General features: G+C 36.8%; 1 protein-coding gene across 1 annotated transcript; it reads left to right on the top strand.

Moving 5' to 3' along the window:
* Window positions 1–9,501: 9,501 nt before the first annotated feature.
* Window positions 9,502–11,146, top strand: LOC116265912 (transcription factor MYB36-like). Its single transcript, XM_031646907.2, has 3 exons — window positions 9,502–9,710; window positions 9,808–9,937; window positions 10,228–11,146. The coding sequence occupies exons 1-3, from the start codon at window positions 9,575–9,577 to the stop codon at window positions 10,961–10,963; spliced, it is 1,002 nt and encodes a 333-aa protein (XP_031502767.1). The 5' UTR covers window positions 9,502–9,574; the 3' UTR covers window positions 10,964–11,146.
* The last annotated feature ends 2,074 nt before the right edge of the window (window positions 11,147–13,220 follow it).

Raw genomic sequence — 13,220 nt, 5'->3', positions numbered from 1 at the left:
TTATTTGCTGTTATTGCAGGATGCCATTTGAGGTAAAGCCACCCAGCCACTTAAGTAAAACTATTCAATCCATAGACAATTAAAAGAAAAACAAAAGAAAAAAATGATGAGCTTTTGTTCATCTAAGATTAGTTCACACATTTTTTTTTCTTGTTTTTCTCTCAATCATTTATCTATTTCTAAAAGATAACCTTGATTAGATGGTAGAGTGATTATATCACTCGCAGGGTACAATTTTAGAAACAGTGCTACGGGAGGTTCGGCGGCGTACCATTCGCAGCTAAATCCTTGTATTATCTATCTCTCTTCCCATGCGCGCTAGATACCGTCGCAAAAGTGATGACATACACACACAGATACCTTCAAACTCGCCAGCCAATGATTTTATTATATATATGAGCTAGTTACTTTCTGTCAACAAACTCGAAACAATGAAGATTCTCAAGAAAGCCAAATTCACTTCTACCAGCATCTTTTGGCGATATCTTCATATTCGATTAAAACTGTTCATATTTTTCAATTTTTTTAAAAAAATTTTAAACAAGTTTCTGCGGCAGCAAAAATGTTGGTTTTTGAACTCCTATAACTTTAACATTTACATTATTTTGTGGTGTGTGGGCATGTGTGGCCAGTTGCGAACCTGGTCTCACAAAATTTTATTTATTTATGTATTTATATTGGTGCCTGCCAGGTTTTAAGATTTTCCCAATTAGTGCCTCTCAACCCAAACTTATCATACCTCCTCCATTAAGAAGTTGTCTCAAGAGTAATTTCCTTTTTTAGGCAATCAAATACCCACTTCTCTAATCTCAAGCCCCTACATGACCACTAATTCGTTTTATTTGAACCACCAAGCTAGTGTTTTGCCTACCTGTTGAAGAAGAAGGAAAAGTCCAATTTGTAAATAATTGTTATGACCTTCCTTCTCTCTATCTCTCTCTTGCAGAGGAAAGCATTCCATCAGTTTGTATCCGATTGATATCACGTTAAAAGAGTGACAGAGAGAAAGAGTGGGTATGAATTAAGTATTATATGTACATACACACCATTTGCTCGATGATTAAAAATTAAAAATTTATTATGTCAACACACCGGATTTGAATTTAAATATACACTTAAACGTATTCGCCTTTTTAGAGAGATATTCATATATTTAGATTCAAATACGAAAAAAACGTCATAGACAAGTTTCTCAATGAAACAAGTATCTATTGTAAAAAGAGAGAATCATAGGAAGAGTTAGTTGTCTAAAAACATGCCATGTTGGAGACACTTTGTTTTCTTTTTCCCCCAGTGGCAATAACTCTTTAAAAGGACTAAACCCCTTAATAAGCCTACCATTTGAGAGAAGAACCCTAGGCCAACCCTGATTACCAAGGTTTATGAGGATAATATATGCCACCATTTTAATTTTAAAACCTCCATTAGTGCAATTGTTAAACAACTTGGCCATGTTCTGAAGGAAGAATATAAGAGATTTTGTGTTGGTCAATTTTTCGGCAATAATTTATACAACTTGGTTAAATTCCATTCTTAATTTACTTATCATGGATTAATTTTAATCAACATTGACCTAACTTTTCATTCTCTTATGTTGTATTAATTTATCAGCAATACCTAATCCCTCTTATGATAACTCTTAGTTTTTCACTAGGCTTACTTAATTACTAGTGCAGCTTTTGTGGATATTATGCTTCTTAACCTAAACTTGACCTGCTTGACTTCATTTCCAAGTCAAGGCTCTGTGATTACCTCATTTGACATGTTAATATTATGTAAATATTAAGCAATAAATACAATAGTGACTTAATTACTCTTGAACTGATTGTCCAAACATTCATTATTTCTAGCTCACATTTCGACAGTATGAATTTGAATTTCAGTTCAATTAAAAGTAAAATTTTCTACTTCTGCTTTACATTGATCAAAATAAGTATCTCTATTTCACTGGTCTCTTTATGCCATAAAAGATAAGGTAAAGTTGCTTAGATTTGGCAAGAAGTGGCTTGGGGAGGAACATATTTTAAATTCTGTATTTATTACAAGGAGAAATTGCGCTTGGGTCCGCTCATTCACATAAGATTATAAAGCACTGTAGCTATTATTGTCACCTCTAGACCTATGGAGAGAGCTAGTTTGATAGAGGGTTTAGAAATCGTTGCATGATTGTTCGGTGCCCATCCCTCAAAAATGAAATCCTAGTTCTGCCCTTGCGAATAATACAATGTTCTTTAGAAGATGTCCTTATGTAAGGAGAGATACCCAGAAGAGGCCGAAACTCCTCCCCTTTTTATCATGCACTTGGGAGTTTAGGCTGCTTTAGGAGCTAAGTGGAAAGCAAAACACCTATCAATTTAAATGTCGTATATTCACCATTCGCAGTCTAGAGGAGTAGTACCCATGAAATCAAACTGACAATCAGACTTTTACCGCCCTGCCAGTACGGCCAGCTATGCAATGACCTTTGGAACTACCAAATGTGCTTATGGAACTTGGGCAATTGTGCGTCTAATTAATAGTTGACATGACAGTCACTGAGGTGCCAACAAATGTAAACCCATTTGAACTGGACTACTGGTTGTCGTTTTTAACTAGTAGCGTAGCCACATGGTGGCTGGTGTGGGCAACTACCCACACCAGCCTCACATAATCAGTTTAATATATATGTTAATGTTTTGATATATTTGATTGTTATACATGTAAGTACCCTAAAAAAATTATAGGTATTGAATGAGTGCCCCCACCAGAAAAAATTTCTGGCTCTGCTAGTGTTTTTAACTCATTTATGGTTAAAAATTTTGTTTGAATGTTCTCTGAAAATTTTAAATATTAACATCTTACATTTGAGTTTTGTATTTCCTTGTTCACTCTCTTTTCCTATTAAACCGCCTGCAAAGAGCTAAAAGCGAGAGGAGATCGTATGACAATGATTGGAACAGACGGCTTACCTAAGTTAGGTTACCAACTTGAGGTCTTGGCCTCCTAATAAAGTTTTATTAATGGTTTCCAAGGACTTCTTTATATAGAAATTAAATTATCTTGTTCATCAGTTTATTTTATTTCCCTTGATCCTCGATTAATTTGCATAATGCAGATTATTTTACAGTAGATTTTGCTTCGTTCGTAGTTCGTGCAAGATTATGCTTTAGAAAAATAAATATTTCTCTCTCTTTCTCTCTTTCCCTCTCTACAATTTGAGTAAGGACCACCATAAGAACTCAAAGTTGTATATATTTCTTTGTCGATTAATTATAGAGGCTGCACATGTGTTTCATCATTTATTATTTAGTAAGAAAGCAAGTTGGGACCAAGTTATGGATCGACGTTTCCTTTTCCATCCACTATGATTTGGCTTCATATGAACTATTCCTTTTTTTGTATTCTTCATATAAAAAAATGTCAATGTTTTAATTTGTTCGTTAGGATCATTGCCAGCTTACACAAAACAATTTATGAATGGTGCATTTCGTTGCTAAAAACCATGGACAATGAACCGTTACCACATAACATACCATTTGCAATCATTTTTAGCATCACAAAATGTAAAAAAACCTATCTGGCAATGAATGTTGGCCGGTTGATTATATATATATATATATATATATATATATATATATATAGAGAGAGAGAGGTGATCCTTGCCTTTGTTATGCCTCATAGTGGTTAAAGTTTTGTAGTTCTATTTAATAGCTAGTTGTGTTTATGATCATATTTTATTTGGTAAAAGACATTTACTGGCTGGCCTTGAAGCCAAGATGCACAATATAAAATTTTTTGAAAACAACGCCCTCCTAAAAGGGAAAGAAAAGGGCAATATATTCCCGATTTACTTTTTTTTTTTTTTTTGAACTGCCCCTGCGTGAATGTTTCATGAGAAATTTAAAGAAAATTACCCAACTTTTAATGCATTCATAAGTAATCACCTTACATTTAAAAATGTATAAATAACTAATTAAATTTATAAAATAATTTCAAAAACATATATTCCATCAAAAGCCTCAAAATACGGGGAGCCTGCTGCCTCATTTTATATATAGTGAACCAAAAAAAATATTTAAAAATCATCAGTAAAAACACTAACAATGTTGGAGAGTACGAGGAGTTATTCATTCTACTCCTCAAATAGAGGACAGAAGTCCCCCATTCTTTCCCTTATACTAGTTTATGCTTGTTTTTAGAGACTCGAAAAAGCATCCGATGAATCTTTTATAGTACAAAGAGTTGGCGCATTAAGGATTCAAAACGAAAACTGACCTCCTACAAGCTCCTACCCGTCAAATGCACAACATTTTGTAGTGTTGAAAAAATGATTTACAATATATTTACCTATGTCATTCATATATTTAGTTATACAACAACAAGCAGCCATCAAATTTACACACACACACACACATATATATATATATATATATATATATATATATATATATATATATATATATATATATATATATATATATATATATATATATATATATATATATATATATATATATATAGAGAGAGAGAGAGAGAGAGAGTACGTGTCAAATGGAGCGTGAGATGAGACCTAACTGGAGAGATCTCTGGCGTTTTCTCTTTCTCTCTCTAGTGGTTGGATGGACGTGCGAGAGAGTGTGAATAAGAAATGGTACTAATCTGCGACCTATCAAAGAAGAGAGCAAAGATTTGATTATTTAATTTGGCACTCTCGCTTTCGTCAATTTAAAAAACTTGAAAGGTCAATGGCCGTTAATTTCCCCTGTAGATCGAGTTATTAAACCTTTTTTTCGGAGGGCGAAAAAATTAAAATCTTTCAATTTATCGTCCACCGACTCGAACTCGGACACTTACAGTCGCAGTTAGGTGCGTAGTCATTATAATCACCTCCCCATGATACATACGCTCGGCTTTGAATTTCTCGCAACCGATACGGCCAAATTTGACTTCAATATCGTCACCTTTACGTTTCAACTCTCATTTTCTTATTTTTTCCTGAAAATTTAAATTGTTTTTAGTTAGAAAAACTTGTTCGACTTCTTTTCTTTCAAAACTATTTTGGTTTTTCTTGGTACCAAATCAATTTCACTTTTTTTTTTTTAATTTTTGTTGATTTAGATGTTTTATAATAGTACTTTTGTAAACCTAATATAAAAAAAAAAGATTCATGAAATACTGTAACAAGTGTTTTATAAGTATACTTTATTTTTTGGTTAGATTTATGGAACACAGGGATAAAGCTCAGGTTACTCGCTCAACCAATTGAAAATTTGTTAATAATGCCTCATCAAAAAAAAATTTTGACACTACTAACAATATTTTACTGTTGCTAAACGACTTCTTGAACTATCAATTTTCAAGAAGTGTTACTAAATGGATCGAATCTTTGAAAAAAAAAAGAAAGAAATGTTTCTTTTTTTTTGGCCTATTCCACAGTATAGTCCTAGTCAGAGTTGTTGAACTCAGTTGTTTTGAATCCAATTGGTTTTGTGGAAACGTTTAAGGAATTTGCCAAATTATCAAGTCACCGTCAAAGCAGTCCCGTTCTTATTCCAACAATGCCAATGAATTAAAAAAATATAAAATATAAAAATAATAATAATAAGTGGATAAAATGATGCCACTTGTGTATCGAATCAAGTTCTTTTTTATTCGAATTCATCGAATCAGGCCGATTCTAAGGACACTGATTTAGATAATTAAATCTAAAAAATAAACCAACCATCGGAATACATCAATCAATTAAGAACCAAACGCGAATCCAACATCGTATATCTAAAAATTGCTAACTTGTTTTGTTTTTTTTTTTCAACGGCATTATATTTCATTTCACCAATTGAAGGTAAAAATTTAACGATTACGCGGTCAATAACAACAGTAAAATGTCTTTTCATTCAACGTGCGACGATTTATGTGGCATGCTGTTGCATGCATCAGCAAGAATGTCATGGAATTAGAGCCGTCCATCTAGAGATGAAGGGTCGGCTATCAACTCATTTATTAGGGAAGGGCCTCCAGGATGAATCACAAGTGGTAGGCGCATGAATAGTTGAACATTGACTCAAGATGAGGTCGGAAAGGGGACCAATTCGACATGAGGTCCTCAAGATCGTCTGCCTCTGCATGTCCATACATCCCACAAAACTCAATACGTCATACTTAGGACCTCATGACATTACAATTAATTAATATATTTTTTTTGTCAGATATTATAATTTAAGTAATTTGTATTCAAGTTGTTATTTGCGTTTTTTGGAAAAATAAAAATTCTATGTGACATGTCATGAACTATTAGCCGGGTGGGCGAAAACCGCCCAGAGAAGGGTTTAAGCTCTCTTATTTTTTCTTTATCCTCAAGATTTAGAGTTACACTAAAATGAACTCATGGTACATTAATCAACTATACTGTTTATAAAAAAAAAGGAATAGCACCCATAAAAATGTAACAAACAACTAAGCCCTTATGAATCCGCTAGCCTAACTAGCTATGTCATAAACCAGCCTATTGAAACAGTTCATAATCAATTGACATATTTTCTGTTTGATTAAGTTATTGGAACTGTTCATAATCAGTTTCCATAATTTTCACAATTGTTCGACTCGTAGATCTCAAGAAACTTGTGCATATAAAAAGGTTAAGGGAATATGCAGGTCGGAGAGTGAAGAAAACGACCGCTTTGGGCATGAAAAACTTAAAAAGAGTGCAACCGTCACTAGATGGCAAAATAATGGGCCGCCATTTATATCTCGTGCCGCTTTTTTCAAACTTGGCATTCAATGTCTAACATCCAAAGTCAAACGCACCAAACGAATTGGTCTACCTCAAGGCCAGGCATGATGCTGCATGTGATGAGATGGGCAAGCGCCCCCCCAACCCCACCGGAAAAATTCACATCTGGCCGGCAATCTCTCCCCCCCCTCTCTCTCTCTACTACCCAATTGTTTTTTATTTTTTCTTTTCATGTTATGTTGAAACATGGAAAGTTCACATTTGGCCGGCAATCTCTCTTTCTCTCTCTACTACCCAATTGTTTTTGTTTCTTCCTTTCATGTTACGTTGAAACATCTGAATTGGTTGACAAAAAACTTTTCGATTTGGGCTGAAAGTAAGACTCCATGATTTGTCCCACAAATTTCTCGTTGATCTAAAATCCACTTGACTTTCTTAGAATTGCCACTTGTCGTTTGCTCTCTCATCAACATGTGCTTCGCCGGGATTCTTGACCGCCGCGGTTATGTTCTCGGTCACGAACGGAAAAGGTCTTGGCCGGCGTTGAGTTGAACGCTCCTCCGCCGGCGCAAAGGCTGTGCTGGAGGGAGGTTCAACAACCGGACAGAGTATCATATACTTGGTTCCTTCTCCACCGGTAAGAAATGTATGGACGGATACCACGTAGCATTGCGGGGGCCCGCCAACTGCTGGGTGAAAAAGTACTGGATCATGCTAGACACGATTACCAGATCGTCCTCCTATGGTGTTTGGCAGTTGTTTTTTTTTTTTTTTTTGCAGTTCAAGCAAAAGCCAAGATTGCTTATGTGGACTTCCTTTATCTGACGAACGGACAGTCGTATTAAGTATATCCCTGTTCTTGGCAAAAGTTCTGTCATAAAAATAGTAGTATTAAGTATATCCCTGTTCTTGGCAAAAGTTCTGTCACAAAAACATTTAAAAAACCCAGGTACCATTGTTTTTTTTTTTTTGGTTTAATTAGCATCATGGTAGTAGCAGTATGTTAGATGAAATGTTCTTCCTTCTTCATTCTTGATTTTTGATTTTTGTGGGTACTACTCTTTTGAACACCAAAAGAGCTGTGCATAAGCAACTTACCGGTTATCAAGTTTCAGTGTAGCCTAAGTCCCTCGAGGTAGGAGGAGCATAGGACGCACACTTCCGGCCTCCTTTTCCAAGCATTAGTATGTCAACCTTTGGTCATGAAAAAAAAAATGAAAATTTGATAGCTTTTTTCAAGAAAATTTTAGTCTTATCCAATATTAATGCTATCCAATCAGCTACTCTTTAACTCTTTTACTGATACCAAGTTGGTCTGAGAGTCAGAAATTCAGAAAATTTTAAACCTCTCCAATAAATAATAAGACGATTGTGCGGCACCAACTTAAATGATTAGGGGGCACAAATATACAAATAAAGAACACAAGCACACATGTGGACCAGATCCACCACACAGTCTTAAATGGGTCTTCTCTTAAAGAGCGGTTGATTACTGTTGTTGATCACAAAACTAAGAATTGAAAGTTGATCCGTTCCTGACATCCCAAGAATGGCAGGAACAAGGGGCACTTTTGATTTGAAAGCAATGGACACTCCACGCACAAGGGTGCATATGTCCCTTATCATTCTAACTGTGAATTTGGAACACCAAAAGGGCATTCTGCTGGAAGCATTTGTATCGGCATGTGGTTTGCAGAATAAACGATGGGTATGGGTTAGTAAAAAAAAAAGTCTTATAACGTTGAGAAAATCACTGTCCACTAAATCTGTGTTCCATGAGTTTAGTGAATTACTGGGCCAGATGGGTACGTACGCGGCCCTAGCTAAGACACTATTGATTGGTTTATTTACCGTATGCCGTATATAAATCCAGGAGGACCATAAGGAGAGTTGTACATATGTACTAAGCCTCTTAAAACTTTCTGGAGGTGGTTTAATGAGCTAAGCAAGAGCGCGTGTGAACAACGTTAGGTGGGACCTGTTCGGAAGCATCTTCATAAAGGTTCTGAAAATGTCTTTACTGAATGAAATCGCAGTCGAGTCGTTGCTTCGAATGGGTGGTAGTTCCCATCGGATGCCATGGAACCAAGAAATTAATGAGGTGAAGTAAACTATATATGGAAACAGATCATTAGCGGAGCTCAACAGATGGAAAAGAGACCCGTCAGGGGCACAGAGAAGTACATGATCTCTGTAGCAGCTACTGCAATCGTGTATGTGTCTACAGTTTGGTAGATGCAGAGAAATAAAATATGGGAGTTGGAGAAGCAGAAATAAATAAAAGGAAAGGAAAAGGGAAAGAAAAAGGAGTACTATGTCATGGGGATTTGATTAAGAGCAGGGGGTTGACTCTTGCAGTGGCGGCTAAAATGGTGTTCTTGGTCCTTATCTCTTAGAAACCCCATAAATTTCAGAGTTATACTGCTGGGCATCTTTAGATGCTGAGCAATAATGCTGCTCTTAAGTGTGTGCTGTTACCTTATTGGCCTCTGCCTAGACTTTTGTGTGAAAAGAGGAGGAACCATCTATACAATTATTTTATACATCTCAAATAATTCAATATTCAAGTACCATTAATTTTCCCCTAGCAAGTAATTTGAGGGGCGCCTAGTGAAAAATTGAAACAAGATTTTATGTCAAGATGTGGTTAAAAATCAATGATGGAAGGTTCTACAGCTCATTAATGTTTTTTATTTTTTTTAGGAAAAAGACAGGGTTTCCATCTGACTTTACTACTCTCTGCGCATATGTATTATATAAAGCCCATCTATCTCCACTGTCAGCCTACCTCAACCTTGGAGAGCTTTCATATCAAGGTTGCTTCATCTCTTCCTGAAAGCAGCACAGAGAGCAAGGCTGTCTGCCATGGGGAGGGCACCCTGCTGCGATAAGGCAAACGTCAAGAAAGGGCCATGGTCGCCTGAAGAAGACACAAAGCTCAAGGAGTACATTGAGAAGTATGGCACTGGTGGAAACTGGATCGCTCTCCCCCACAAAGCTGGTAAATTGAAAACTCAGCAGCAGCGAGCGGAGAAAGAGAGAGAGAGTTTTTCGATTTAGAGTTTCTTTAATCATGGTTGCTTAATTCCACGGTGCAGGTCTGAAGAGGTGCGGAAAGAGTTGCAGACTTCGATGGCTTAATTATCTCAGGCCAAACATTAAGCATGGAGAATTCTCTGATGATGAAGACAGGATAATATGCAGCCTCTTTGCAAGTATTGGTAGCAGGTGAATCCTACACTTCCTTCTTTCTTGATTCACAGACTTGCAGTTCAGCGATAGTAGAATCAAAATCTGGTGCACCACATTGATTTTTATGCCACACCAGGCATCGGATTTGATCCATCTTTGTCTTTTAAACCACAGTGATATTTGTATGAATCTAGAATTTGGGAATAGCCAAAGCTGTGAATTCAGTGAGAGCAGAAGCAAATTCAGCTGCATCACGTTGATACTTATTTTGATCTTGAACAAATTGGAACCATTCTAATGGGTTTTGCTTGTTTACAACTCTACAGGTGGTCGGTGATTGCCGCTCAGTTGCCGGGCAGGACAGACAACGACATCAAAAACTACTGGAACACCAAGCTGAAGAAGAAGCTGTTCGGAAGGCAGAAAGACCAGCAGCAGACAGGCCGCAACTCTGCACGGAAATCACAGGCGAATCCGATCATCCCCACCAAATCAACCCTCCTGGAACCAACCAAGAACGAGTCGTCCCTTCTATCCTTTGAAAACCTTCACTTTCCCACCTCCATAATTATGAACTCACACCAACAGCAGGAGCAGCAGAATGTTTTAGAGACCTCTTCAGACGTCTCCCAACTCAACTACATATGGCCCGGCCTCCTACCACTCAACCTCGACCACCACCAACCTGCACCATTCTCCACCTGCATGTTCAGTGCTGACCAGAGCTGCAGCTCCTCCGATGGGAGTTATAATCAAGTTGCAGCGGTGAAGACGGAGATGATGCCCAATGAAATAATCGACACCATTGCCCTTGAGAACCTCCTCTTGCCACAGAAGGGTAGCGTGGACAACCAGAACTCTTACAGATTCGTTCTTGGCGGAAACAGTGGAGGCTTCGAAGGCGACAGTACCGCGATGTGGGGTGCAACCCCTTTGTTCTCCGATTACGAAGACTCCAAGCCGTTTACAGGACAGGATTTCAATAACTTGTTGCTAGGTAGTACTGCGGTTAGTGCCAATAACATCTCTCATTGTTTCTCTCAGGAGAGAATCATGTACTAGTTGCAGAAAATTTCAGGGTTTTTTAACTTGGGGTTTGAAGTGGGGAGTGGAGATTACGGAATTCAGATGATTTTTCTGTGCATTTTGTAAATAATAATCACACCCCACTTCAGCCTTTGTATTCAGTTTAGATTTCGTGAGCAATAAATGGTTCTCGAGAAAAGTTCAAGGCACCGGCCATTACTGCTTTTTCTTTTTTCCTCTCCCCGCTTTCTTTGACGTCTTCTTGTCGCTGAGTAGTACCACCCTGTGGCTTTCATCTTTTGCTGTTTCTGGTCATGTCGCTCGTCCGGTGATAACAGAAAGTTGAATTTTTAAAAGTTGGGGAGGAGGAAGAAGTCAAGTTGGCCTCCCGGCATTTATTTATGATCATACGAAGGTTGGCCTTGGATTCTCAAGATGTAAATAGTGCTCGACTATGACGTTATTGACATTGTTGATCAACTCTAATATACACTGAAAACTTTAACGGTTTATTTAATATGTGGACAGCTATGTGCATTTTTTTCCTTTGGGTAACGATTTCCTCTCAGGGGTCAAAAGGTGTGCTACCGACTTACATCATAATCATTGGCTATCTTCATGTTTTCGAAGCCTTCTAGAACTGAACTAAGGGTCTTAATCGCTCCCCAACAAATTTTCAATCGTCTTGTTGGAATTAGGGGATCAATTAACTCAAAAACTTTAGCTTTCTTCATCGACACAAGCAGTACTTGATCTAAGGATCATATGTTCTAAACTCTAATGGCAGCTGAATGTTATGTAGAAGCAGGATAAACTTCTCCTTAGGAGTTAGAAGTATGATGGCTGCGTGCTACCAATTTATGGGGATGAAAATTTAATGCGGAGTTTAGTTCGTAATCCAAAGCGGTTTTTGGGGAGTTCCCAGTTTTATTCTTTTATTCTCTCTTTTGTTTTTGATCTCGTGATCCCATGTGACTGCGGTTAAAATATATGAAAAAACAATTGGTTTTAACAGCTGAATACTAGTAGTGAAGAGATATAGAGCTGTGCTTTCCTCACTTAATTAGGACAATAGTAATTTAAGACTGTAACAATTATACTTAAAAAACAAAGCCATAGGAACAACTTGAACAATGTTTAGCTGTTAGACACGCGCCATGGTTTCAAAGTCTCTGTATCTCGGGATTGATACTCAAGAGGTGACACAAGTCAAGCATTACATCACACCTGACATGGAGCATAGAATCTTTTACTCCCATTAACCTTATCATGACTGATTTTTTTCATCAATAACGAGAAAGCGTGCCTTTTATTCGAAACGGGAGCCTTCTCGTGCAAGTGTATTACATTATTTTGAAAAATCCTGAAACTAGATTAATTGAAAGGATGCCACATATATGGCCAAAGTTTTTGAAAAAAAAAGAATAACTTGCTTTTCTTGTGTTCCATTTTCGTTCGACTATTATATACATATCAATTTATAGCATAATTTCAGAAAGTCTACCCAGCTACTAGAGGAAACTTAAGAATCAAATATTCTTTGTTAAATTTGATAACATTGTAATTAACTGGAAATATCTTTTAAATTTTTTACCGATATAATGTAGATTCTAGTACTGCTCCTGAAGTTAAGGGTAGCTGAAATAGATCTTCCACTTTTAGACGTCAAGAGCAGCATTAACTTAAAGAAGACTGTTGATTGGCAGGTAGCTGAAAATTACAGGATTAGATACAAATTTCCAATCTCTAGTATTGGCTACAAAATCGTCTGATACTATCGAAAAGAGTACATCAAGAAACTGAAATACCAACTTGAAGTAAATAAACAGTCGTTAGTTAAAGATCAGGTATTATAGAAAGGTTATATACAGTAGATCATGCATAAGTTTACACATCCATTAAATCTATAAATATCATAATTCGAAGTGTTAGTAATAACGTAACTTGAATCTATATAACTTTTTTGAATTTAAGAGAACACGTTCGCTGTTTTTGTCATGTTATAGATTTTTAAAAATTAAGTAGCTGCATCGAAGCTTTGAGATCACAAAAACAAGTGCTTTGCTTGTCAGCCTTCGCTGGCATTTTAATTAATTAGTTCATCGACGTTTCGCACAATGGCAGCTCCAAGGTGAGATCAGAAAAGAGAAAAAGAATTGTCAAATTAAGCTGAAATTTTCATCTCTCTTTCTCTCTAGATAGATCCAGACTTCTGCAAATCCAGAAGCGGACTTCTAGACTTATCCTCACCTCTTCACAAGAATAGCAGCTCCACCTTGTCTACCAGAAAACG

This window comes from Nymphaea colorata, chromosome 12 (assembly GCF_008831285.2).
Source record: "Nymphaea colorata isolate Beijing-Zhang1983 chromosome 12, ASM883128v2, whole genome shotgun sequence".
Classification (NCBI taxonomy): Eukaryota; Viridiplantae; Streptophyta; class Magnoliopsida; order Nymphaeales; family Nymphaeaceae; genus Nymphaea; species Nymphaea colorata.
This window is presented reverse-complemented; position numbering and strand designations above follow the sequence as displayed.

What these genes read in the sequence shown, in the direction of transcription:
- LOC116265912 (XM_031646907.2), top strand. Translation starts at nt 9,575, where the DNA reads ATGGGGAGGGCACCCTGCTGCGATAAGGCAAACGTCAAGAAAGGGCCA. An exon ending in CGCTCTCCCCCACAAAGCTG is followed by an intron (nt 9,711 to 9,807) that starts GTAAATTGAAAA and finishes TCCACGGTGCAG; the next exon opens with GTCTGAAGAGGTGCGGAAAG. An exon ending in TTTGCAAGTATTGGTAGCAG is followed by an intron (nt 9,938 to 10,227) that starts GTGAATCCTACA and finishes ACAACTCTACAG; the next exon opens with GTGGTCGGTGATTGCCGCTC.